At 41.8% G+C, this 25,573-nt stretch overlaps 1 protein-coding gene across 1 annotated transcript; it reads right to left on the bottom strand.

Moving 5' to 3' along the window:
- Nucleotides 1–1,160: 1,160 nt before the first annotated feature.
- PGK1 (phosphoglycerate kinase 1) lies at nt 1,161–24,740 on the bottom strand. The gene is made up of 11 exons (XM_080991199.1): nt 24,559–24,740; nt 19,638–19,688; nt 17,979–18,134; nt 17,715–17,859; nt 13,324–13,427; nt 11,846–11,965; nt 8,822–8,936; nt 6,716–6,895; nt 6,307–6,484; nt 5,336–5,434; nt 1,161–1,634 (listed from the first exon to the last, which is right to left on the bottom strand). Exons 1-11 carry the CDS (start codon nt 24,621–24,623, stop codon nt 1,594–1,596), a joined length of 1,254 nt encoding a protein of 417 aa, XP_080847325.1. The 5' UTR covers nt 24,624–24,740; the 3' UTR covers nt 1,161–1,593.
- Between the last annotated feature and the right edge of the window lie 833 nt (nt 24,741–25,573).

Raw genomic sequence — 25,573 nt, 5'->3', positions numbered from 1 at the left:
AGACCCCCAAATCCTTTTCACATGTACTACTGGTAAACAATGTGTTCCCCATCTTATATTTCTGCAGTTGGTTCTTCCTGCCTAAGTGAAGCACCTTACATTTGTCCCTACTGAAATTGTGTTAGTTTGCGTCCAGCTCTGAAACCTGTTAAGGTCATATTGAATCCAGATTCTGTTTTCAGTGGCATTTGCTACCCCTTCCAGTTTGGTGCCATCTGCAAATTGTATGAGCATCGCTTCATTACCTGCAATCTAAGTTGTTTATAAAAATGCTGAACAACAGGCCCAGGACAGAACCCTGCAGCATCCCACTTGTCCTTTTTTTCCAGGATGAGGAGGAACCATTAGTGAGCAATCTTTGGGTTTGGCCAGTTAACCAGCTACAAATTCACCTAAAAGTTAAGCTCATCCAGTCCACATTTTTTCACACCACCTGTTGGAAACCACCAGGATAACTTGACTTCAGGTCTTCTATCAAGGTCCAGCTTTTATTATTGCATTGGTATTTATTTTTGCCTCTCATTGATATATGATTATCTTATATACAGTGCTAATGCTCCTGCTCTCCCGTTCTGCTTTGGAGGAGGGGAATTCTTTATGTAGACTTTATGTTCTGGTTTGCTCTCTATACAACTGAAAAACTAATAAAAATATATTTCTTCTAGTTCATCCCAGTCTAAAACAGAAAACTGTACCTATGTAATTCATTCAGACTCCAAACAGCAGACGTAAGAGGCCTTTTCAAATAGTTGCACCCAACCTGATGCTCTCCTGATGTTTTAAGGTTGCAACTTCCCTCAGCCAAAGCCAGCTGCCAGCACCTGCATCCAGCAAATATGTGGCAGCAGGATTTCTGCAGTCTCAAATATCTGGAGGGCACAAGCTGTCCTAGAAACGGGTCCAACCTGCAATTTCCCGGTACTAATAAGATCATCTTTTTTGGTTGTCTTTTATCTATCTGCCAGGCTTAAATAAACAAGTGCTAGATAATTTGCCTGTTGTTAACATACGTCCCCACCATGTCCTCCAAAGGGTAAGAAATATAAGCAAGACTATACAAATATACAAGAATAACCAGATGCACAAAACAGTGTGAAGATAATGTGCATGATAGCCCAGGGGTTGGGGGCGGGGGGAGAAGAAACACACTTTCAACTCTGTTTGCATCTCAAAACATTTATTTAGAAGCTAACATTGCAGTTGACATCTGTATTTTCCCTCCACCTTGTGGTACTGTGCAAAGGTGAGAAGTAGCAGTAGCTAAACAAGCTGTTGAGATTGAATAAAGAAACTTGCTTTGAGGTACTGATAACTAGTAGGGGAACTTGGCCTTGGTAAGAAGGCAAAAATATATAAATATATCCACTCTAAATATCACAAAAACCATTTAACACTAAATTCAGGTGGGGCAACAGTCAACATCAGGTAAACTGCAGACAAGAGCCATTTTAACGCTGCTGTAAATCTTCCAGGTTACTTTATCTGACTCTGCTGCCAGTACGAATACAGAAGCGCTGCAGTGGTTGCTTTAAGGGCTGTGCACAGGAACATGTCAGGGGGGAGCTCTTATTCATCCCACGCTCTCATCTATTGCTACACGTTGCTCAGAGCAGCCACACCAGGAAGAACTTTACCTGCACAGCGTAAGAGAGACAAACACATATAAAGATGATGCATCATGGAACATCTTTTAACACATTTATAAAGAATCTATAAAGGATGGTACATGGAAACTGGCTTTGGCTGACACTTTCATGTCTGCCTTATATCAGGCAGGTGTCTTTGCTGTCCTTTTTTTTGGCATCTGCTAAAAACATTCTTGTTTAGACAAGCCTGTCCAGATGCTCAGAAAGTTGATGTGTATTTTAACCTGTCTTCAGTCTATTGTTATTTTAATGTGGAAGGTTTTAAATGGAAAAAAAATTGTTGATAATTGTTTTTATTTTTTTTGTAAACAGCCTTCAGATTTTTTACTTTTTTTTATAGTCAAGCGATATTTAAATTTTATGGCATAAAATATAGTTTATTTTTAATAATTTATTTTAGAGTCTCTGTACCCCACCTTTCCTTCAGATTGGAGACTTGCAGTGTGTGTGTGTGTGTGTGTGTGTGTGTTTGTGTGTGTGTGTGTGTGTGTGTGTTTTGGTGGTCAAGGAATCACACACCCCTGCACCTTTGGAAGCTTTAAGCAACATCACAGGAGTCTTCATAGGACCAAGGTGAAACTGCCAAGCTCCCTTGTTATTTTAGCTATCGATAGATGTTTGTTATTATGTTGCTATGAGATTATTTTCATGATGGTTGATTTTGGGAGATATTTTTTGTGGTTGTATATCTGCGCATGATTCTTTTTGTGAAAGGGCAGCATACAAATAATAGTATTGTACATGACAGGGGGCCCAATGTCATTCTTCCCAGCCTCCGTCTCACTCTTGGGAATCCCCCCCCCCCCCAGGCCACACACCTACACTCCTCTGCTTCACACCCTCCTTCAGAGTTTTTGCCTGACTTTAATGTATATTTGAGCTCTGTTTTCTTGGAAGGAGGATAGAAGGGTGTGTGTGTGTGTGTGTGTGTGTGTGTGTGTGTGTGTATATATAGAGAGAGAGAGAGAGAGAGAGAGAGCAACTAGCCTAAGGCACAGAAGCAAAATTTCTATGAATATCTCTACCCAGTTTTGCCTCAGGTGCTGCCCATGATTTCCATGTGGCCCTTGGAAGGATGAACAGGAGAATGCAGCTCTTGAGCTGAACAAAAGACCCAGAACACATAGGGTGTGTTCTTTAATGAAAAGGAAAAATACTCACACATTGAATTCTGCCCAGAAATTAATTGGTACCCAATAAAGGTTAACAGAGATGTTACATCTACAAAGCCTGAAACCCATCAGCAGTCTAAAGCTGCAATCCTAATCCCCACATAGTTCATAGTTACTTCTGAGTAGATGTGGTTAGGATCGTACCATAATTCTGCCAACACTTTCATCTTTCTACTAAAATAGGTTTAAAAGCTTAATTGACAGGTGCTTTCACATAGAACCAGAAACAGTTCTTTTCAGAACAGCGGAGTAATCCAGTGCCAGACTTCTCAGAGGTAAGCCTCTTTTAATTCAATTAAACGTATTCCCAGATAAATATGCTTGGGGCTGCATCTTAAAACCCTAAGATTATTTTATTTTTTTCTCTGAATTTCTGATACACATCTTACACTGTGCAACTTAGTTAATATCATTAAGTTTGCTGCTGGGGTATTTAGTCAGGATTGTGAAAAACTTTAAATGCTGATCTGTATAGAAAGCACAGTCACAGTCCTGAAGGTGGACAGATAATAAAGTATTAAAATTGCCTCAAGTGCTGAAAGCTCTCCATGAGCACCCTCTGAGTAAGCTTTTAAAAAGGCCTATTATCATTCTGGGGCAGGCTGGGGGTAAGAATGAGGCAGCAGTAGCCGGTCTAAAAGCGACTTAGTGAGATTTTGAGCAAGGCCTTTTGACAAACTCAGGTCACTGCTATCATTTATTGCCTTTCTATCCCCTCTGTCCTCCATGGTTCTCCTCCCTCTCCATTTTATCCTCACAACCACCCTGTGAGGTAGGTTAGACTCATTTTTATCTTATTTACAATGAATACAGACACACACAACTCCCTCTCCATGGTACATTGTGAAATTTGGCTTTCCAAATGGCCTTAAGTACTCTATTTACCTAAGTCTCCTCCAGATATACTGCACTGCTTTTTTGTATTTGTAAAAGCCATTATTTTTATTGTATTGCTTGATGTACTCCAATACAAAATTATTTTTTAAACAAATTCTGCAATCTGTGACTTTTTATCCAATTCCTTTCTCCTCAGTCTGAAGCTGCCTAACAATTCTTCTACAGTTAGGGAAAAGGAGTTTGGTGCAATTTATAACTCTGAAGTTTAGTGCCACTTAGCAAAGCCTACATTTCCCAAAATGTCTTCCTTTGGTGTGTATACCATTGCAAGTCTCCTTTTATTGGTCTGCATTTTTTCCTTTCTCCACTACTTCCTAGGCAACAGAAACAAAGCTCTTTCAGAACATAACTTTTGGTAACAACAGCTGACGAGCCCAGTGCCGCCTCTTTCTTTTTTAGGGGGAAGGCACTAAGGTTTGGAAAATGTACATGTATTAAGAAACAGCTAATTACCAGAGGAAGCTCCCAAGAGTCATTCATGAAACAACAGCACCCACAAAAAACTTCCATTGACAATGCTGACTGAACACTGAGTAAATCGACACGGGACAGTAATCCAGCTCAGTGGTGAACCATCTGCTTTGCATGGAAAAGGCCCCATGTTTGATCCCCCAGTGGCATCTCCAGGTGGGGCTGGGATCTTGGGGAGCCACTGCCAGTGAGTGTAAACATTGCTAAGATGGATCAAGGGTCTGACTCAATATAAAGCAATTTTCTAAACTGTTTCTATTATAGACAGCTCTTTTAAAGAGCTGCAAATATGAGGCCAACTCTTTAGTCCTGGAATTGCAAGCCTGGTGAAAGAGTAGGCAATGAATTTGGTTAAGTGCATAAGCCTTTTTTGGGCAGCGGCCGGGGGGGGGGGGCGGCGGCGGCGGCGGCACATAGTAAACATTAGTTTCACCCCTTTGTTTAGTCAAGGCATGTGGCCAGAAAGTATGTCCTGGGTCTGGGTTTTATGGAGGCCTCAGTCCGAGCGCTTGAGAGATGTAGACCTTTTTCTGGTCACCATCATTATGCAAAACTGCAGCTGTCTTGAAAATGGTCCCTATGTGGGGTCTGCTGGAACCATCACAGGCAACAGCTACTCTACTTGTCTTGCCCCACGTCCCTGCTCAAGAACCTTAGGAGGAGCTGCTCATCCTGCTCTCTCTTGCTTTCAAGTCTTTCACTGGGAATAATCTGCTGCCTTTTTGTCAGGAAAATGGATGTATCAATACTTTTGAAATATTAAGATTTATTTTTATTGTATTGTATATGCATTTGTATTGTATTTGCATTATTTTATATTATTGTATTTGTATGCATCTGTTTATTCTTGAGAGCCTTTGGGCTGAAAGGGGAGGTTGGGTGGCCATCCGTCATGGATGCTTTAGCTGAGATTCCTGCATTGCAGGGGATTGGATTAGATGACTCTTGAGGTCCCTCCCAACTTTACAATTCTAAAGAAACAAACAGTAGTATAACATGACATTGATTTTCTTTAGCCACCTGGCCCTGGTCTTTGAAGAGTAATCATGTGTGTGGGTAGCTGTAAGCATGACCTAGGTACAAAAAAGCATACAAACAAAATTAATCCCCTGGACATCTTTAAGGAAGAGGGAGGAAAACACACACTACCTTCTAGGAGTTCCAAGCTGGCACCACCTCCAGTGCTAACATGACTAACTTTATCCTCGGTGTTCCATTTGGCACAGCATGTAGCAGTGTCTCCACCACCTGTTCAAGAAAACACAGTCAAGGAACCTGAAAATGGTTTTGGAAGCATAATTTGGAAGCTTAACTGCGAGGTCGCCTTACCCCATACACTGGCATGATGATAGGTGCCACTTAATACTTTTTGCATTTGTAAGAAACTGGTATTTTAGTGTGGCAGGACCTATACTTTGGAACTCCCTGCCTATAGACATCAGGCAGGAGCCATTGCCATACTCTTTTTGGCGCCTGCCAAAAATGCCAAGTTCACCTGTGGAACTTATGGGCAGGGCTGCTGCAATAAACAGGTGTGCAAGCCTTTGGGAGGCATAAAAGCAAGAGGGCATCAGAGGGAAGGAAAGAGGGACAGAGGCCAGAGTTGCCTGCAGCACCCCTGACTATCATTCAAGGCACCCCAGGGGCACACTGGCTGAAAACCACTGCACTAAAGGGATTGCTGGGGTGTGTGCTAAGAGGCAAGGGGGTCACTGGAGATTAAAATGACTATGAGACTTTGAAAGGCTGGTATCACTGGAGCAAGTTCATCAGTTAAATAGTTTTAGTTGGATTCTGAATAAATGCGCAATTAATTGTTACTATTTTGAATTTCATTGTTACTATCTTTGTTATTGGGTTGTAGAATCTGCTTTTCTGAATAATGTTTAATCAGTTAGGGTAGGACAGGGGGTACTGGGGATGAGTTTGTGAAACCAAGGGGGCAGTGCCCCCAAAATGTTTGGGAACCACTGGCTTAAAAGCTCGGTCCCAGAGTCTGACCATGTATAAGGCAACTTCTTACGCCCTTCTTATGAAGAGAAAATAAATAAATCAAGTATTCCAAAAGACTGAAAAACTATTCATTTGAACTGGAGAAGACAACGAATGGTGGCTCTTACCAATGATGGTGATGGTGCCTTTGGATGTAACTTCCACAACTTTATCCATCACAGCTTTAGTTCCTTTAGAAAACTTGTCCCACTCAAAGACACCAACTGGACCATTCCATACAATCAGCTTGGCCCTGCCCACTGCTTCCACAAACAGCTTAACACTTTCAGGACCACAATCCAAACCCTAGGATCAAAAAGGGGAGGGTGGTAGCTGTTCAGCCATTGCACCAGAAAGATCAAACAAGTAGAAGAGCTCCTCAACCCACCCCCGCAACCTCTCCCCAGTCTTTAAACCAGAATTCTCCATGTGGGTCCCTTTGATGCTTTTGACTGCAATCCCATCAACCCTATGCTATCTGGAGATGAGGGGAGCTGCAATCCAAAACATCTGCAGGAAATCAAGAGTTAAACCTACCATCCATCCATCAGGTATCCCAGAGGCCACAGTGGCTTCTCCAGTGTTAGCATTCTCATCAAATTTATCTGCAGTGACGAAGTCAACAGGCAAAGTGATGCGTACACCATTCTTCTCTGCTTTAGCCATCAGGTCCTTGACTATTTTTGATCCTTCTTCATCATACAGAGAGTTGCCAATCTGGAAGCAGAAGACAATGCACTATGTAGCTATCTACAGATGTTTGTGTAGACTGCCACAAAGCAAATCAGAATCTCGAAAGCAAGGTATTTTTTATTATTAAATCCAAGTAACATCAACAGATAATATGGGTATGTTAAAGAAACTGTAACTAACAGAGGACAGAGAATTAATGCAACCTCTTAACTGCTGCCAGGATTATTATTTGTCAGAAGGGGGCGGGGCAGGGGGAACGATATCAAGAAAATCAACCCTGAGGAAATTGATAACTAAAACCTAGGACCTAGTACTATTATTATTTATTAAATTTGTATACTGACACCTGTAAATCTCAGGGCGGTTCACAACATAAAGCTACAGCATGAAACCCACAAAATACTTTTAAAATATAAGAAAAAACCAAAAATCCCCCCTACCATAACACATTTAAAAGAGCATTAGATGTCAATCAGCCAAAGGTCTGGGTGAAGAGGAATGTTTTTGCCTGGTGCCTGAAGTATAACTGAAGGCACATAGTAAGTAAGCATGGTTAAGCTTACATAGTGAAAACCAAATAAGGCAGGTAACAAACAAATGTCTTCATAGAGAAATGAAGTCTTTTTATAATGTACTAGAATAATAAAGAACAGGATAATGTAAATCCTTTTGTGTTACTTGGAACCTTGTGATATTAATTTATTGTGTTAAAGACTTTGTAATGAAAATCTTTTTTTCACTACAAAGTCTTAACATAATAAATTAAATAAATCCAAATTATGTTTAGTTCTAGAAATCTCTTTCTACTTCTATTTGGCATTTGTTGGTATATTTTATTATGTTAGGTAAAGGTAAAGGGACCGCTGACCATTAGGTCCAGTCGTGGCCGACTCTGGGGTTGTGGCGCCCATCTCGTTTTATTGGCCGAGGGAGCCCGCGTACAGCTTCTGGGTCATGTGGCCAGCATGACTAAGCCGCTTCTGGCAAACCAGAGCAGTGCACGGAAACGCCGTTTAAACCTTCCCGCCGGAGCGGTACCTATTTATCTACTTGCACTTTTGACGTGCTTTAGAACTGCTAGGTTGGCAGGAGCAGGGACTGAGCGATGGGAGCTCACCCCGTGGTGGGGATTCGAACTGCCGACCTTCTGATTGGCAATTCCCAGGCTCTGTGGTTTAACCCACAGCGCCACCCGCATCCCATAACTTTATTATGTTAAATATATATAAATAAGAAAACACCAGATAAACTACATGAAGCTGCAGGAAAAACATTTTCAGCTTGTCCTCTGAGCGTTTAAGTTACAGCCAACAGCCAGAGATTTTACCAGCAGCCTAGCCTGCCCCCAAATCCAATGTCCTGTTATACATGATTTACCGTATTTTTCGCTCTATAAGACGCACCAGACCAAAAGACGCACCTAGTTTTTGGAGGAGGAAAACAAGAAAAAAAGTATTCTGTATCTCAGAAGCCAGAACACCAAGAGGGATCACTGCACAGTGAAAGCAGCAATCCCTCTTGCTGTTCTGGCTTCTGGTATAGCTGCGCAGCCTGCATTCGCTCCATAAGACGCACACACATTTCCCCTTACTTTTTAGGAGGGAAAAAGTGAGTGTTATAGAGCAAAAAATACAGTATTTTGCTCATGAATTTGCATCCAGATCTGTTTAGCAAATTTTAAGCCATAGAATGCAGTTCAAAAACTATTGTCAATTAAGACTGCACATATGGAACAGTCTTCCCCAAGCTTGTGTTCTCTGGAAGTTTCAAACTACAATTCCCATCAGCCTCAGCCATCACAGCCATATGATGCTGGGGCGGATGAGAGTTGCAGTCCACAACACATGGAAGACACCAGCTTGGGGAAAGGTTATAAAGAAACAGTCAAGGAAACATAATAAGCATCTTTATCACCCAAATTATATATAGCAGACACTGCAGGTTGCATACCTTCATGTTTTTGAGCACTTTAAGGAAGGTAAAAGCCATTCCACCACCGATAATCATCTCATTGACTTGATCCAGCAGGTTTTTTATCAGCTGAATCTTATCCTGAACTTTAGCACTGATGAACAGAGAGGTTAGGGGAAGAAGAAAAAAATGTGAGTTGATGCACCACTTTATTAGCAGGGTTGTAGACAAGCCTACTATTGCCAAGTTTCACTTGTTATCAGTACCTAATACAGAAAAATAAATACAGAGAACAAATACATAATTATTGATCAATGAGGAAGTCACATGTATTGATACATATGCATGATAATCTAATAATTCTCTTAAAGCAAAAAAGGGGATAAAGTTACAACTGTTAGAAGCCCACTCTCCACCCCTGCCTGGGGAAAAAATCGAGGTTTGGCTAATGATTTGAATGTGTATCTATAAACACTAGAACTACAGGAGGTATCCAACATTTATTAAGCATGTGGTATGGTTGGACTCTTGTTCCAACTTCTTCCACTGCATTGGATGTTACTAGGATTTCATCTCATTTTACAGAAGCATGAAGCAATTTAACTCAAAGCGAAACAGGAAAAGTTGCAGCAAAGTGGGAAGGAAAATACCCAGGGCCTCCAAAGCTGGCCACTGTAGTGTGCTGCACCCCCCCCCAAAAAAAACGGATTCTGAACAAGGCACTGTCTTGTTTTTATTGATTGTATGTAAGCCACTCTGGGAACCTTTTTGGCTGAAAATGCTCTAAATAGTTATTTCTAAAAGACATTATGCACTACAATCATACCTTGGTTTTCGAACAGAATGTGTTCCGAAAGTCTATTTGACTTCTGAAGCATTCAGAAACCAAGGCGCGGCTTCCGACTGGCTTCCAATTGTGCAGCTGTGTCGGAAACAACAGTGGAAGCTGCATTGGATGTTTGGCTTCCAAAAAAAGTTTGAAAACCGGAACACCCACTTCCAGGTTTCGATCGTTCAGGAGCCGAAACGCAAGAGTACCAAGCCGTTCAACAAGTACCAAGGTACAACTGTACTGGTAGCACTGGTTAATAGGAACACAGGAAATGACTAGCATGGATTCATTAATGTCAGAGTAGTCATATTCACTGGTCAATCTAGCAAAGTATACTCTCCAAGGACTGGCAGGAATTCTCCAGGATTTCAAACAGCGTTCTCTCTCAGCCCTACTTGGAGATGATAGGGACTAGACTGGACTTTTATTATGCAAAGCAAGTACTCTATAAATTACTGAATTTATCACCCATCTTCTCACCAGCTGGTTTCATTTGACACCCACAATAATGGGCTGACCATATGTAGTGTCTACAATCCTACCTCCATTCGACTTCCAAAATGTTCGGAAGCCAAGGCGTAGCTTCTGATTGGTTTCCGATTGTGCAGACATGCTGGAAACAATAGCGGAAGCCACACTGAATGTTCGGCTTCGAAAAAACCCCCACTCACTTCCTGTTTTTGATCATTCGGGAGCCAGAACGTTTGATTCCCAAGGCGTTCAGGAGCCAAGGTACAACTGTACTGTACTGTACTCTGTTCAGGAGCCAAGGTACAACAGTACACACTGCAGTTTTAGGTAAGAGATTAAAACAGCACACCTACTGTTTTTAACATTATGAATTGAGTTGGCACAACATGTTTAAAACTGGGGGAAGCAGGCTTCCTCCCAACCTCTGCGTTTTGGACTACAAGTCCCATCATTCCCAGTCAGCACAGGGAAGGCTGGCCTTTGGAAATGCCATTGAGAAATTTAATGGACTTCTGGTAGCAGCAGCACAGCAAATGAACAGAGATTGGTCAAGTCAAGAGCTGCAAGGCTACTGTGTTCCCTATTATTCATGGTTGCATGCTTGCCCCCACAGGGGGGCCTTTGCTCAGCGTCAAAAGCTTGCTTTGTTTTTGCAGGGAAGAAAGGAACAGAAAGATTTTGCCATCAAAGCAGCTCAGGTCTTTGTACTTTATCATACACATTTGAAAGCTGTAATTGGGGCAATCAGGAAGATTCAAAGCAGTGCACAATAAGAATGAAATCTTAATTGCAATGCAGTCCTTGAGATTTGCATGAGGATTATGATTTTGTATAACTACATTTGTGACAATCTGCATTCTTAAAAAAACAAAACCCTGAAAAATGCTTTTTAAAACCCCAATTTCATTTTTCCAAACAAAGCCGGGGGGGGGGGAATATTCCAGACAAAAACAGCATTTTAGGCTTAACATATAGAATTCTGGCATCTGACCGCATGTTCTGAGACTGTACATCTACATCTACATCATCAAACTATGCCTCTTGGAAGCTGTAGGAGCTGACATGTATCCAGCTACAGTTCCTCATAGTTGCATAACGACAGGCAGTGTCAATTTACACACAGCACTGCTGAATAAGGACTATGTTTGTACTTTAAACTTTGGTGGAAAGGTCAGCCACAGGCAGACACACAGACATGCTGATTTGGCCCGTGACACAAAATGCACTGACTGTACTCTACACTTTTATGTACTCTATTATGAACTGGTTTGAAAATGCCTTATTTATAGCCACATCAGAGAAAATGACCCACCAACTTCAGGTTCTCGGAGGAGACGTGGGCCCATTTTTGTAGTTTAACAACACATTCAGGCAAATCTTATCCAAATGTGATTTCATGTCGTGTAGTTTTTGATTACAATATATGAGTTTCTGATCTGCTGTGTCTTATCTTGGAATACTGCCATATTGCCTCTTTTGCACAAATTTCTTTTAATATTTTCTCCTTATCTTATACCTAATCATGCTCAAATGTTTTTTCTTACCACCACCACCCTTTGTTGGATTTTTGGGGGTACTTCAGGCTTGTTTGCTACACATTTAATAAAATTATAAAATATTATTTTTTAAAAGAATTACTGAAATAGACATAGTGTTGAAAATATGGAAGGTAAAACGATCTGCACAGTAAACCAATTAGTTACAAGGTCACATAAAGGTAGAAGCAAGCAACAATATAGGCAAATATATTTTGTCCTTACCCTCCCAGGATTGCTAGGAAGGGTCGCTCTGGGTTCTCTAGAGCTCTTGCAAAATACTCCAGTTCTTTCTTCATCAGGAAACCAGCAGCTTTGTGAGGCAGATTGACACCTACCATGGAACTGTTACATTGGAGAGAAAATATACAAATCAGCCAATAAAAATGAGTTCCACTGTTGTTTTTGATGCTATATGTATGGATGCTACAAAACCCTTCAAGTCCACAACTGTGCAAATATTTAGCAACGAATAAACAACTGTGTAAAAGGCATGTTACTTCAGAAGTCCACATAAAAAAATTGATTTGTTAACAAATAAAAGTGCAAACATAAAACACAAAGATACACCACAGAAGCCTTCTCCACCTGGTGAGCTCCATCACTATTGAGAATAAAGGTTCTATAGTCTTAAATGAGCCACGCATTTGCATATACTGGTGGCACTGTGTGACCTCAGAAATTAAACCATGGCTTGTATCACAAAAATAGTTGAGCTCTTCCATCTAGATACTTCTAGGTTATGAGATAACAGAAGTCCAGATCTTTTTTTCTGATCTAACAGGCACATGACCTGCAGATTCTGTAAGGAACTTTTAAAAAAAAAAACATTTTCAACATGGAATACCCATTTTATGCTACTGGGTGAAATTCTGGGAAAAGGGAAGTGAAAAGATCCATTACCAGAGTTTTGCTTTGTTAAATGAAGGGTGGTTTTTAGAGGCTGCATGGCAAAACCTGAAAGTTATTTCTGCAACTTGACAAAGGATATAGATTTAAAACATTTGCATGACAGAAACACACTTCTCATACCTTGGCAAACTTAGTTTTCAAAACCGAATTAAGGAGTATCCAAGGCCTATGGCAGTCAAAATTTTCCATCCCACTGGGTGTCAATGTAATGCAGCTGCTTAGTAGAATATACAACTCAGCAGTCTGAGGAAAGCTGAGCCCATATAAAGCTGTTTTCAGTGCATAAAGCAAACAATACTACATTGTTAATAAAGCAAATATCACTGTGTATTTCATAAAAGATCGAAAGGATTCTGTGATAATGGTGAGAATCCAAACCTAAAGTTCTGTGGAATGGGTGCTGTTACAGGTGCCACATAATTCTCTGTGTTGTAAGGTTCTGCTGTCGTAAGAAATTTACCTTTTAAGTGTGGCAAAACCTATACCCTGGTACTCCCTGCCTACTCATATCAGGCAGGTACCTTCGCTATACTCTTTCCAGCTCATCTTAAAAACATTTTTGTTTAGGTGAGCCCATCTAGTCCTGCAGAAGTTACACGTGTTTCAATCTGTTTTTAGTTTATTATTTACCTGTTTTTACTGTCTTTTATTGATAACGTTAATGCGTTTTTCTTTGTAAAGCACTTTGAGGATTCATAACACTCAAGCAGCATGTGTGTTTTGTTAAAAGCCAGTCTCTGAAACAGACAGAAGCCCAGCCATGACAAAATAAAAGGCAGAGGCTTACATACCTGTGAGCTCTGTGTGCAGTTCCGAAAGCATCATTGATGTAAACATCTCCGAGTTTAGAAAGTGACACTCTGAAAGCATCAACCTTTGCTTGATCAGCCTTGATCTGGGAAGAGAAAGAGAATTAAAAACTCACCAGTTTTAGTTACCTTATCAATGGACATTAGAAGCCACCAAATCACTGTTTAAATAGAATTGTTAAGAGCTTTTCCTGGGCAGGGTAGGGAAATTTCCATCCAGTAATCACAACAGTTGATCTCCTGGTATAAGATGTATTTTAATGCCTCTGAGCACACATGTAAACTCTCATCTTGACAGCAGTATTTAAAAAATGGAAAGTGAATGCAGTACATACGAACAGTACAAAAAAATAAGGAAGACAGGTGGGTTTTAAGCTTCATTAAAATGCCATCATCATTAAGCACTTCTGTACAGGTTGTTTCATTTATTTTATGTAGCAAACTTTATACAGGTTGACTGCAATGAAACCTCAAAACAGTTCACTAGGAGAATGGGCCACATTTCTGTGCTGTTTCTGAACTATGTACAGCAGAACAGCTCGTCATATTGCTTCCACCACAAGGTGGTTCTCATTCAATGCAAAGATCAGAGCTCTTCTCTTTTCTAGGCTAGTGAAAGCCATTCTGGAAGGGGTGCAGATTCTACTCTGATAAATGTTCATTATAAAAAAATTAAGAGAGGATGTGACTCCCCTTCTGCCTCTTGAAAGAGCAAAACAGTTTATTAATGAATCGGAATGAATGCACACAGTATATTTGCAACTTAAACATCATCATCAACAACAACGCAATCACATTTTGAACTAGTCAAAGGCAAATAGACTCTGCCTGCTAACTCTCCCATTAAAAACGGGGCAAAGCTCTTAAAGTCTTATGTGACTCAGTATCTCAAGGACCACCTCTCTCCATATGAACCGATTTGGACCTTGCAATAATCTGAAGCCCTTTTTAGGTGCCCCCTCCAGAGGAGGTTCAGAGGGTGGCAACATGAGAATAGGCCTTTTCAGTGGTGGCTCTGTGCTTGTGGGATGCTCTCCCTGAGACTTGTCTGGCACCATAACATAAAAGGTAAAGGGACCCCTGACTTGGGTCTCAAGTGGCTGGTAAAGGTAAAGGGAACCCTGACCGTTAGGTCCAGTCGTGACTGACTCTGGGGCCGCGGCGCTCATCTCGCTTTATTGGCTGAGGGAGCTGCCGTACAGCTTCCGGGTCATGTGGCCAGCATGACTAAGCCGCTTCTGGCGAACCAGAGCAGCGCACGGAAACACTGTTTACCTTCCCGCCGGAGCGGTACCTACTTATCTACTTGCACTTTGACGTGCTTTTGAAATGCTAGCTTCACGCATAAAAAGTTTTTCTTTTCTGGCTTTTAATTATGTATGGCCTCCTTCAGAGAGTGGGATATTTTAATCTTGCCTTTTAAAAATAGGATTGTCTTCTAGATTTTTCTTGGTTTTTTCTTTTATGCTGGTCTCAATGTAGGTGCTATGCTTTTGAGTTATCTTGTTAAGCAACCAATTAGTTAAACAAACAAACAAACAAACAAACAAACAAACAAACAAACAAATAAATAAGCAAGCTCTCTTCAGCCTTCTTGGCCAACAACACACTGAGAAGCAGTGTGGTGTAGTGGTTAGACTAGGAACTGGGATACCTGGGTTCACATCCCTACTAGGCCTAGCCTACCTCACAACATGGTTACAGGGATTAAATGAGCTCCTTGGAGAAAAAGGTGGGATATAAATGAAACAAACAAACAAATTCTAGTACGGCTTTGGTTGAGTTGTGCAGTTCAACCTGCCAAACCCTCTGCTCATATGGCAGTGGAGGTAGGGATCTTAAAAATAATCCTGTTTCAAGACTCGGAAGCAGCAGGAAACACTGCCAACTAACAGTTGCATATAGGCAGTACAGATCTGTAGCATTCCTCTAACCTTGAGGAGGGAAAAAAAAAATCTATTAATTATTATTGGTTTAAACTAATACAATCAATTGCTGCTTCATCTCCTCAGCTGATCAGCTTTATGTACTTAGTTTAACTGCCTCTACTACAGCCAGGGCAGCTAGCAGAATAGGAAGTATGTGCAATCCATTCTCCTTTAGCTCCTGATTAAGTCACCAGAACAGCACATAGGCGCAACGCATCTTAAGTGTTTGCTGCAGCATTTCTAAGGCATCTGCCGTTTATTCAGCTCAGGCTTGCTGAGGCAGCCACCTTTCCTGTTGCTTCTCCAAGGTAACATACTAAAGCAGGCAAACAATGAGAAACAAGCCATACTTAAAGTGCACAACAAGAGCAAATACTTAGCTTTTCTGTAATTTAAGATGGACATCCTCTCAAAAGATGAACTGCACCCAAATGGGCAATTCCAAATATTCTACATTCACTGAGGATTGTTCCCTCCTGATAAGCAGTTCTGTAACTGATTTTATGCTGTTCACAATCTTTTTTCTTAATACTGGCAGTATAGAAAATTTTGCAAGTAAATAATTACATTTCAGTGATACGGGCAATACTAGCCCAATATTTCAAGAATAGAAGAGAGATAGACAACAGGGACAAAAGGGAGGCCAGGGTCTTAAGAAAAAAATGGGACCATGGGAGCAAGTGTTAAAAGTGTAAATGCAAGGTAACCTGACAGTTACTTTCGACTGGAGATGAGGATGAAAGGATTGTGCCAAGAGGTTGAAGCTGGAATCTCTAAATTCAAGCTCTTCATCTTGAGAAGTTAATTTGCATGTGCTTTTATAGCACAGTGTGGTGTTCTGTATCAACCTAAAAAAGGACACTGTACTATATATCACTGTGGCTGCATCGAAAGGGAGCCAAGACTCAAGTCTTAATAGGGTCAGAGGTGCTAAGAAAAGAAACCAAATGGTCATGGCGACCTTCATTAAAATGTCAAGAGGTATGGATACCCAAGCGGCTGCCCAAGCAGAGTGTGGCATCTGGATTCAAAGGTTTTGCCAGTCCCAGTTAACAGGGTTCAAACAGCCCATGAACAAATCACAGCATTAACTGAGCAGAGAAGGGAAACATGCTTCTCACATGCTCTTGCTGAAGATATTTCCTGCAAAAACATACCCTTAGACCTGTGTTTCCCAAACCATTTCAGACCGCCAACCCTATGGTTCCAGCAACTCCCCACCCTAACCTATAAAAGGCAGTACTCAAAATAGTGGTTTGCACAACCCACTAAGGAAGAGAACCACCCAGTAACATTCAAAACGGTAACACATTAATTGCACATGTATTCAAAATCCAATTAAAATTATTTAGTGCAGTTAATTCAAATTGATGATCTTGATCCAGTGATACAAGTTTTTTAAAGTCTGATAGTCATTTACACCTCCAGCAGCCTATTAGCACCCCCACCCCAAGTACCATCCACTTTGGGTAAAAGGTAAAGGTAAATGGGCCCCTGAACATTAGGTCCAGTCGTGACAGAGTCTGGGGTTGTGGCGCTCATCTCACTTTATTGGCCGAGGGAGCTGGCATACAGCTTCTGGGTCATGTGGCCAGCATGACTAAGCTGCTTCTGGTGAACCAGAGCAGCGCACGGAAACGCCGTTTACCTTCCCGCTGGAGCGGTACCTATTTATCTACTTGCACTTTCACATGCTTTCGAACTGCTAGGTTGGCAGGAGCAGGGACCGAGCAACGGGAGCTCACCCCATCACGGGGATTCGAACCACCGACCTTCTGATCGGCAAGTCCTAGGCTCTGTGGTTTAACCCACAGCACCACCCGCTTTGGGTACCACAGCCTTAAACAGTGATTTTAGTTATTCAGCCAGCATTCTTCCTTCATTCTCTGGGCACAAGATGGTTAATCAGCACTCATGCACTGCTCTATACTTATATGCATATCATCAATCTCCTGTGAATTATTTACATATCAGGCTTAAACGCTCAGCTGAGCATCTCTTCATTCTAGTTGCTACGAATTGTCTTTTTAACCATATTAAGGAAAAGGGTTACAGATAATAGATAACAGATTGCTTGTGTGGGGGCAACTCCAAGCGGGTGGTTGGTATACATATGCTTTGGGGTATACATGTCACCCCCTGAACATAACCCCTGTATAAAATGAATGATACCTTTATTGGTGCAAATAAAACCATATATCCCAAGGACACCACAGTCACTGCGGCCTTCATTCCAAGAAAATTGAATCTTGGAGAATCACCTAGAACCCCTGGATTCTCTCACCACTTGGTAGAATGGGGTGGCATGTATCAATTTCTAACTCTAACGCCATCTGAGAGCATGAACTATTAGTAACTTTGTGGAAACATCTACATGAGTGGCACAATTTAAGCACCCAGAAGTGATGCAGTAGAGAAAGCAGAACACAAGACAAGATGTCTCACCTTGTTCCCTGAAGCGTCCTTTCCCTTCCCTTCCTCTTCTACATGGAATCGGAGATTTTCCAGAAGAATGACTGAGCCAGTTGCAGGATTAGCGCAAGCAGCTTCCACCTCTGCACCCACACACTCATTCAGGAACATGACATCCCTGGAGACAATTCCCAGATAAATGTATAGCCTCAGTTTACCAATTATTAGAACGCTTCACAACAAATTATCATTCAAAGCACCTCTTTTTAGTCAGTCTGTAATGTCATCGTGCCATACCTGCTTAGCAAAGCTTTGAGCTCTGCTGCTACTGGTTTCAAGGAGTATTTGTCGGGCATAGGAACCCCATCAGGCCGGCCCAGGTGACTCATCAGCACCACAGACTTGGCTCCATTGTCCAAGCAATGCTTGATGCTTGGGACAGCTGCCTTGATTCTGCAATGAAAACAGAAGAACAGAAGGTTCCCACAGCAGTACCTGCAGCATCTAAGCTACATCAACAGATCATGGTTTTAAAGGAAAGATTATGCACATCAGCTACAGAATCAAGGGTTATTAGAATCAGGAAGTAATAGATCCCATTAACCTCTTCATTCCTACCTCACCAAGGTAGAAATATTCTCCCTCATCAGCTGCTATACCACACTACTGTTCCCTACAATACAAACTGCCTTGGTCACTATCACTTTACCATGTGTGGGACTGTAACAAATGTTTCACTAGTCCTGTTAAATATGGATCAGTTTGATACCTTTAAAATCTTTGCAGCCATTAGCTTGCTTGGTGCACAGACTATCAGTTTGGTGCAATAACTACTCAAAATGCAGAAAGGCTGAATATACCAGTCGAAATAATATATAGCCCCTTTTGGGTGGTTGTGTTAAAAAGAAAAGGCTGTGGTATACACAGCAATACCTAGTTAGCTACTCTGGAATGAATGTTCTGCAGTGGATAAGTGTTTTTTATCCTCATTCTCAATAAAATAATTTCTAATCCTGTTTTAAAATATCAATCCAGAGAAAAAGAGGCACATCCAACAGTTACAGAGGTCAGTAGGGCTTCTTGCTACTGGAATCACAGCCTGCAAGAGGGGACCTGCTTCAAGGGAGATAGGTCATAGAGCTCCTAAGTACAGATCCTGCCTCAAGTTCTTCTCCCTGTTTGGCCCTGTCTTTCCTCTCAGCCAACAGAAGACAAAACAACACACCAGCAGTGGTAAAAAGGTGTTGGGAGAGGCCTCTCCTCCTAATGCACAATGCAAGTGTGAGCTGCTGGGAGACCAATGGTCTCGAACATACCTCTCCTGTTCAAGCCCCCTAAAGCCTAACACAGCATTAGCAGGAAACATGAAGCTGGTATGATGAGTTGCCTTTAATCAGAGGCTATCTTGCTATCAACTTTGACTAGCAGTAGATTCAAATAGAAAGCTGCCTTATACAAAGCCAGGCAATTGGTACATCTAAATCAGTATTGTCTACACTTGTTGTTGTTTAGTCGTTTAGTCGTGTCCGACTCTTCATGACCCCATGGACCAGAGCACGCCAGGCACTCCTGTCTTCCACTGCCTCCCGTCAGTCAGACACTATTGTCTACACTAACTAGCAGCAACTCTCTAGGATTGTAGGAAGGGAGTCTCTCCCAACCCCACTTGGAGATACCGTTGAGGTATTAACCTGGGAACTTCTGCTTGCAACACTGATGCTCTACCACTGAGCTATGGCCCTAAATCTAGCTTGGAAGGACAGAATGAGCCCAAGACATGTTTCACATTATCAGTACCTCAGTATCTTACCTGGAAATGCCAGGGCATCAATCCTGAAACCTCAAATGAGTAAAGTACTTTTTTCTTCTTCTTTCACTGAGTCACAGTCTAGTAGAATCACTAAGCAAGGAATGACTAAGCATAGGCCCTACTTGGAATTTGCAGGGGACTCTTACCTTTGGTTGTTGGTTATTTTGTTGTCCTTCATTGGAACATTGAAGTCAACCCTAAAAAAGGGGGGGGGACAGAAATGTTTCAATGCAAGTTGTTCACACAAACATCATTAATTACTGAACACTGTTGTTAATGTCCCAAAACAGGCAAGATACTCAAAAAGGAGCTGCAGCAAAAGTTGCACTTGGGTGGGGTGAGTGCAGAGGGAGAGCTGTCACAGTATTGCTGCACTACTCCCTTCCCCTGCTGTGTTGGTTGGTACAGCACTCAAAGGCTCTCAGATCCATGCAACTTCTCTTCTCTATACCAGGGATATAAATTTGAAAACCAGGGGCCAGTGGTGGAACAAAGAGACCATGTGAAGGGAAAAGCCTAACTGTGCTGAATCACTTTGGGTAAACCTGTTGCAAAAAAGAAGGCTTGCAAAAGGGTTTTGCAAGAGCTGTCCTGTTTCAGAGGCTGCTTGAGTGAATTAATCCATTTGTGCCAGCATGGCATAATCATCAGTGTGTCTGACTAGGACCTAGGAGACCAGGGCTCAAGTCTCCACTTCGCCATGAAATTCACTATGTGAGCTTGGGCCAGTCCCTCACTCTCAGTCTAATTCACATTGTGGGATTGTTGTGGGGATAAAATGAGGGGGAGAACCATGTACACAATAAAGAGCTCATTGGAAAGAAAGGAAATTTTGCAAATGAGTAAATCATGCTGAGACAGCTTCAACACTCATGAACAAGGCTATATAAGCCAGCTATATTTCCTGCTGGAGGCTTCTGCCACTGTTCAACCCCTAGGCCGGCAAAAGTTTAGAAATTCATTACTATGCAAATTAGAACACCAGAATGTTGTTGGGCCCCAAGTTCCATCAACTCTAGTCAGCATGGCCAATGATGATGAAAGCTGAAGTCCAACAATACCTGTGGGTATGTCACAGGTTGGCCACCCCTGGCCTAAAATAAAAGTGACCAGTTAGGAATATCTAAGTTATCAAGTATTAACAGAGATGCCCTTGACTAGAAAGTAAAGGTTGAATTCAAAGAGAAAGGCAGAGAGTAGGAGAAAAATGTTCTAATACCCATTCCATAACCAAGAAGGGTAGGGGGTTGAGAGGCACAAAAGCCACCTAGACACAATATGAGTTTTACAGGCAAGGTAAACACAGAGTGCAATCATATTCAATATCTGTTATAATCCCTTATTTTCCTTCACAAACTGCTTTAGCTATACTGTTGTAAAATAATAATAATCCAGGAAGGATGCAGCATATACTGCATCTGAAGTACTTGCAGATCAAAGACCACCACCAGAGGCTTGGCTGTGACTAAAGCAATGGGCTTTTATACAGAAAATCTAGGATCAAGTCACTTATCAAGCTTGTATGATTGCCTTGGGTCAACCTAAATACTCTGGGATGTTGCAATTACCATTTAATTATTTATTTAGTTAACTACTGCCCCACTTTTGTGTAAACTACTATTTTAAGTGCTGTATACAATCTCCCTGATCACAGATGCTTGGCAATTCTAGCAAAATGTTATAAAATAAAACTTTTATTAAAAAAGATAATTCTAACAAAACTTTAGGGCTTCCATCACCTGGGATGTCAAAAACAAGCACATAACATTTAGCAAGCATTTGTCTCAAGCATTTAGCAACCATGTACAAGGTTTGGATTTTATAAGAGGCCTGCTTGATTCAGCCAGCACACTGTACAAAACGTAGATTCAATAGCAAACTGTGCTTCCAGAAACACTCATCTCACATGCCTACGCAGGGAGATTACTCAGCAAAGGCCCGCATGATGTAGCCTGCCCAACAGACAGAAGAGCAGGAAGAGCCTCAGAAGCCATTTCTACAAAGCATGCTGTGCCCCAAAGCTGAAGGAGACAGGAAGTCATGTTGCATAATACAGCAACTGGAAGAACAGAACACATTACAGTACGATTAACAGGACTAGATTTTGTTTTAAGCAATGTAAGATTTTTAGAATAACATTCCCCAAGTTTCAAAGGCATGAAAGAAATGCAGGAGCAAATCATTTATTTTCTAGATTTCTCCATAAATAACATGCTTTGGTATATAACATTCTGCTATCATTAAGTTAGATGGTAAATGTGGAGGACAGGTGGGAGAATTGGACTGATGGCCACAGCATATAGAGGGTAAGCTTTTATTATGTATTTTGTGTTTTTATTTTGTATTTATATGCTGTGGACTGCCCTGAGATCTTTGGATAAAGGGTGGCATACAAATTGAAAAAATAAAATAATAAATAAATAGCTCCATGCTTTTGATGCTCTAGTCATCCAGCTATAAATCAGACGGCAATTTAGAGCACAACACTGAACCAATAGAGACAATAAATTTCATGCACAAACTAGGGTTATCACCTTGCAGCCAGAATGAAATTCTTTTATCTTTGAAGATCTGGTACCTCAGTTAATGAGGAGGCACAAGCAGAACAGGGGTAAGCAGCTAACTAAAAGGATGATAAAAGCCAGAGTTTCTCTACCTGAACTTTGCACCTATGTAGTTGTATCCATTGGCCTGCATAAACACAAACAGGCCATTGAACATCTCTACACAGGGTATCAAGTGGGAGGCCCTGCTCACCAATCTCCTTAGTTTGTGTGCAGCACAAGTGTCTTCACAGTGAATAAAGGTGGAGTCAGTGACCAGACTGCAAGCTGGCAACTATTACCACAATGGAAGATGCTTGGAAAAACAGGGTATGAATGAAAGAATGCCCATGACATTAAGGTCACTTGGTAATGAAAGTCTTTGGGATAGATGTATAAAAAATGTAGAAAAGTGAAAGTGTTCCACTGAAAGTTTCACAAAGGTTTAAGAGAGAAACTGTCAATATCTTCAAGGAAGAAACTGAAATATGAATAACAAAATGAAATGCCTTTGCTTAACCTCAATGACCTTGAAAAAAAAAACTGGAGACTTTTATAATACACATATGCAAGGTTTGGAGACAATAAAAAACTCACACACATGTGGTATGAGCAGCAAACTATTTCATAACAAATTTTTCATGGCAGTTTAAAGTCTTTTTCTGAGGCTTACAACTCAATACCTGAAATTAAAGTACTTCCCCCAGCTCAAAATTCTGGTTTGACTGACTTCTGCTTTTAATAAGGTAAAATAAAAAAAATCCTTCCAGTAGCACCTTTAAGACCAACTAAGTTAGTTCTTGGTATGAGCTTTCGTGTGCAAGCACACTTCTGAAGAAGTGTGCTTGCACACGAAAGCTCATACCAAGAACTAACTTAGTTGGTCTTAAAGGTGCTACTGGAAGGATTTTTTTTATTTTGACTATGGCAGACCAACACGGCTACCTATCTTTAATAAGGTAGTACTACAAAGTTTAGATGCAACTGATTTTCCCTCTTCTAATTTTGATTACGCTCCGTAGGCATACAATTCCTTAGCTTGGATTTTAGGCTCCAGCCCCCACCTATGATCTCTTGCCAGGCTTGGAATAGTTTGGCATTTACAACCTTCCCTGTCAATCAAATGCTGGACTAAATGAAAAGCCCTCTTTAATATTAGTTGAAATAAATGGCTTAATTAAAGCACATATCTGAAATTATAATATACTATGCATGAAAATATAGTTCTATGCAGTTTGCAACACCCAAAGGGATGCTGAAATGAAAATTAAGATCTTGCTTTGAAGTTGTCCTTGGTTTAATTGACTATAGGGAGCTCAGTATTACTTCTGGATAAGGGAACCACCTACAACTCCTTTCCTGTGCCTGATAGGAATCACTGCAATTCTCAGAGTCTTATTGCTGAAGGCGGGATTGAAATTAGTAACACAAGCCACAGAAGCCAACAAGCTATGAATAAAATATGCACCTGCAAGCGGAAAAAGGTTTACTATGTGTATCCTGTATTAGCAACGTGTATAGTGATTTGTACAGTGATTATTAAGCACTGTTAGTATAAGTTAATACTTTACTTTTAGACGTCCTACAAAACATAATCACAGTCCAGTTCTCCCAGATTTGGAATCAAACAGCATAATTTTGTCCCCACTGTGTTCAATTATAAGTAACCATGTTCAGAATACACAGCATAAGATGTGTAACATCTTAATTAAACCAGAAACTAGAGTTTTTATGGTTTCCTGATCCTGTGACTTTATGGTTAGCACCTAAAAGACAGCGCTTTACTACTTTTCTATACTGTAATGGGTTTATTGTAATCATTCCACAATACTGCTCCTTCCCATGTGGGTAACTATGGGCCTTAAGGCCATTTTGACCCCAAAGTAGATATATGCCATTGCAAAAGGAGGGAACTGATATGCCATGTAAATATTCTGTGATGGCTGAAAAGTTCAGCAGCAGATGCAAGTCACTGTGCTGTAGTGTTTGAAGTGTTGCACTAGGTAGGCCTTCTGGCAGGCCAGAGTTGAACTCCCTGCTCAGCCATAAAGATCACTGGGTGACCTTGAGCCAGTCACTGCCTCTCGGCCTACCTCGCAGGGTTGTTGGGGGGATAAAATGAGATTAGCGAAAACTACCTAGATCTCTTCAGAGGGGCCTGGCGAAGGTGAGATATAAATACAACTGTTTGTTTCTCCCCCTAACATTATCTGCTTCGCCAGTACTTAATTGAAAGCCTCAGTGAACGTTACCATAAAAATAAACTCAACCCATAACGGTTTATGTTCATTTACGTTCTAATTCTTACATCACTTGCTTTGCCACCACTTAACTGAAAACCTCAATACACATTGCACATATATAAATGCGAACAGGTAAGCCAACCTCCCCCCCCCCGCCAAACCCTCTTGAAGATGCATTGCTTTTCCTTCCGCTCCCACCAGCCCACCCCAGGCTACCCAGTTTTGAACCCAGCCCTGCGGTATAGGCCTACGACGAAAAAGAAACAGCGAAAGCAGCTCACCGCATGACCACGCGCTTGCCCTTCACGTCCACTTTGTCCAGCGTGAGCTTGTTGGAGAGAGACATTTTCGCAGCAGGAGCAAACAAACTGCAACCTCTTCCTCGTTCACCGGCAGCAAGAGAAAGAGGCGGAGGGAGGACGAGCTAGCGCTGTGGCGACCGGAGCGTGTCGACCGGAGCCCCGCCTACCACCGGCTTCGGGATTGGCCGGGCAGCGTCACCCGCGCCGAGGATTGGCTCAGAGGGTCGCGTCAATCTCGGAGTGGGTGGGGGAACCGGGGCACCGGTGGTCACGTCTCGCACGCAGCAATGGCTCAGAAAGGGCGGGAAGCCCCTGAGGGGAGAAGAGCGGTTGGGCATCTGGTCTTCCTCGTCGCCTGAGGCGACTGGGCGCCCTCGCGGGGTACCCAAAGTGTCCCCCCCTGCCACGTTATATAAGCACAAACATACACACGTGTATATAATTGAAAGGTTCAGAGAAGAGTGACAGAGGAGAATCGACAGAGGAAGTGTTTCTTCCCTCTCCCCTCACACTGGATCTCTGGGACACTCAAGAAAACTGAATGTGGGGAGAAAAAGAAGCAGCTAAACTCCCGCAGGAGGCAGTGATGGCCACCAACGTGGATGGCTTTAGAAGAGGGTTGGGGTAATTCAACGGGGGATAAATAAGTTGTCGGCGGCTACTGGTCACGACGGAGGCAAGCAATGCTTCTGAATGCCAGTTGCTGGAAGCTGTGCTCCAAGTCCTGCTTGCGGGTTTCCCACAGGGATCCCGTTAGGCAATGGAAGAGGAGTGTACAGTACTGTACTAGATGGGCTACTGGCCGGGTCCCTAATTCCCCTCCTCGGAGGGATGCGAGTGGGTTTGGGTCTTGGAGGCCCGCACCGAGGTTTGCCACCTTCGTTCCTGCAAAAAGCGGGGCGGTTGGTAGACGGTTTTTGGTGCTGAAGTGACTTCAAAGCGACCCATGACGATTTATTGCAGCCTAAAAGGAGGTCCTCTCTGAATTGTGTCA

The sequence above is a fragment of the Podarcis pityusensis genome, assembly GCF_964106645.2.
Source record: "Podarcis pityusensis genome assembly, chromosome: Z".
Classification (NCBI taxonomy): domain Eukaryota; kingdom Metazoa; phylum Chordata; class Lepidosauria; order Squamata; family Lacertidae; genus Podarcis; species Podarcis pityusensis.
Note: the sequence above shows the minus strand (reverse complement) of the source record. Positions and strands in the feature narration are given on the sequence as shown.

Bases quoted from the DNA above. Each gene is read 5' to 3' on its own strand.
- PGK1 (XM_080991199.1), bottom strand. From the start codon at position 24,623: ATGTCTCTCTCCAACAAGCTCACGCTGGACAAAGTGGACGTGAAGGGC. The intron at 19,689-24,558 runs GTGAGCTGCTTT...CCCCTTTTTTAG, and splicing joins GGCAAGCGCGTGGTCATGCG to GGTTGACTTCAATGTTCCAA. The intron at 13,428-17,714 runs GTGAGACATCTT...TTCTCTTCCCAG, and splicing joins AGGACGCTTCAGGGAACAAG to ATCAAGGCTGATCAAGCAAA.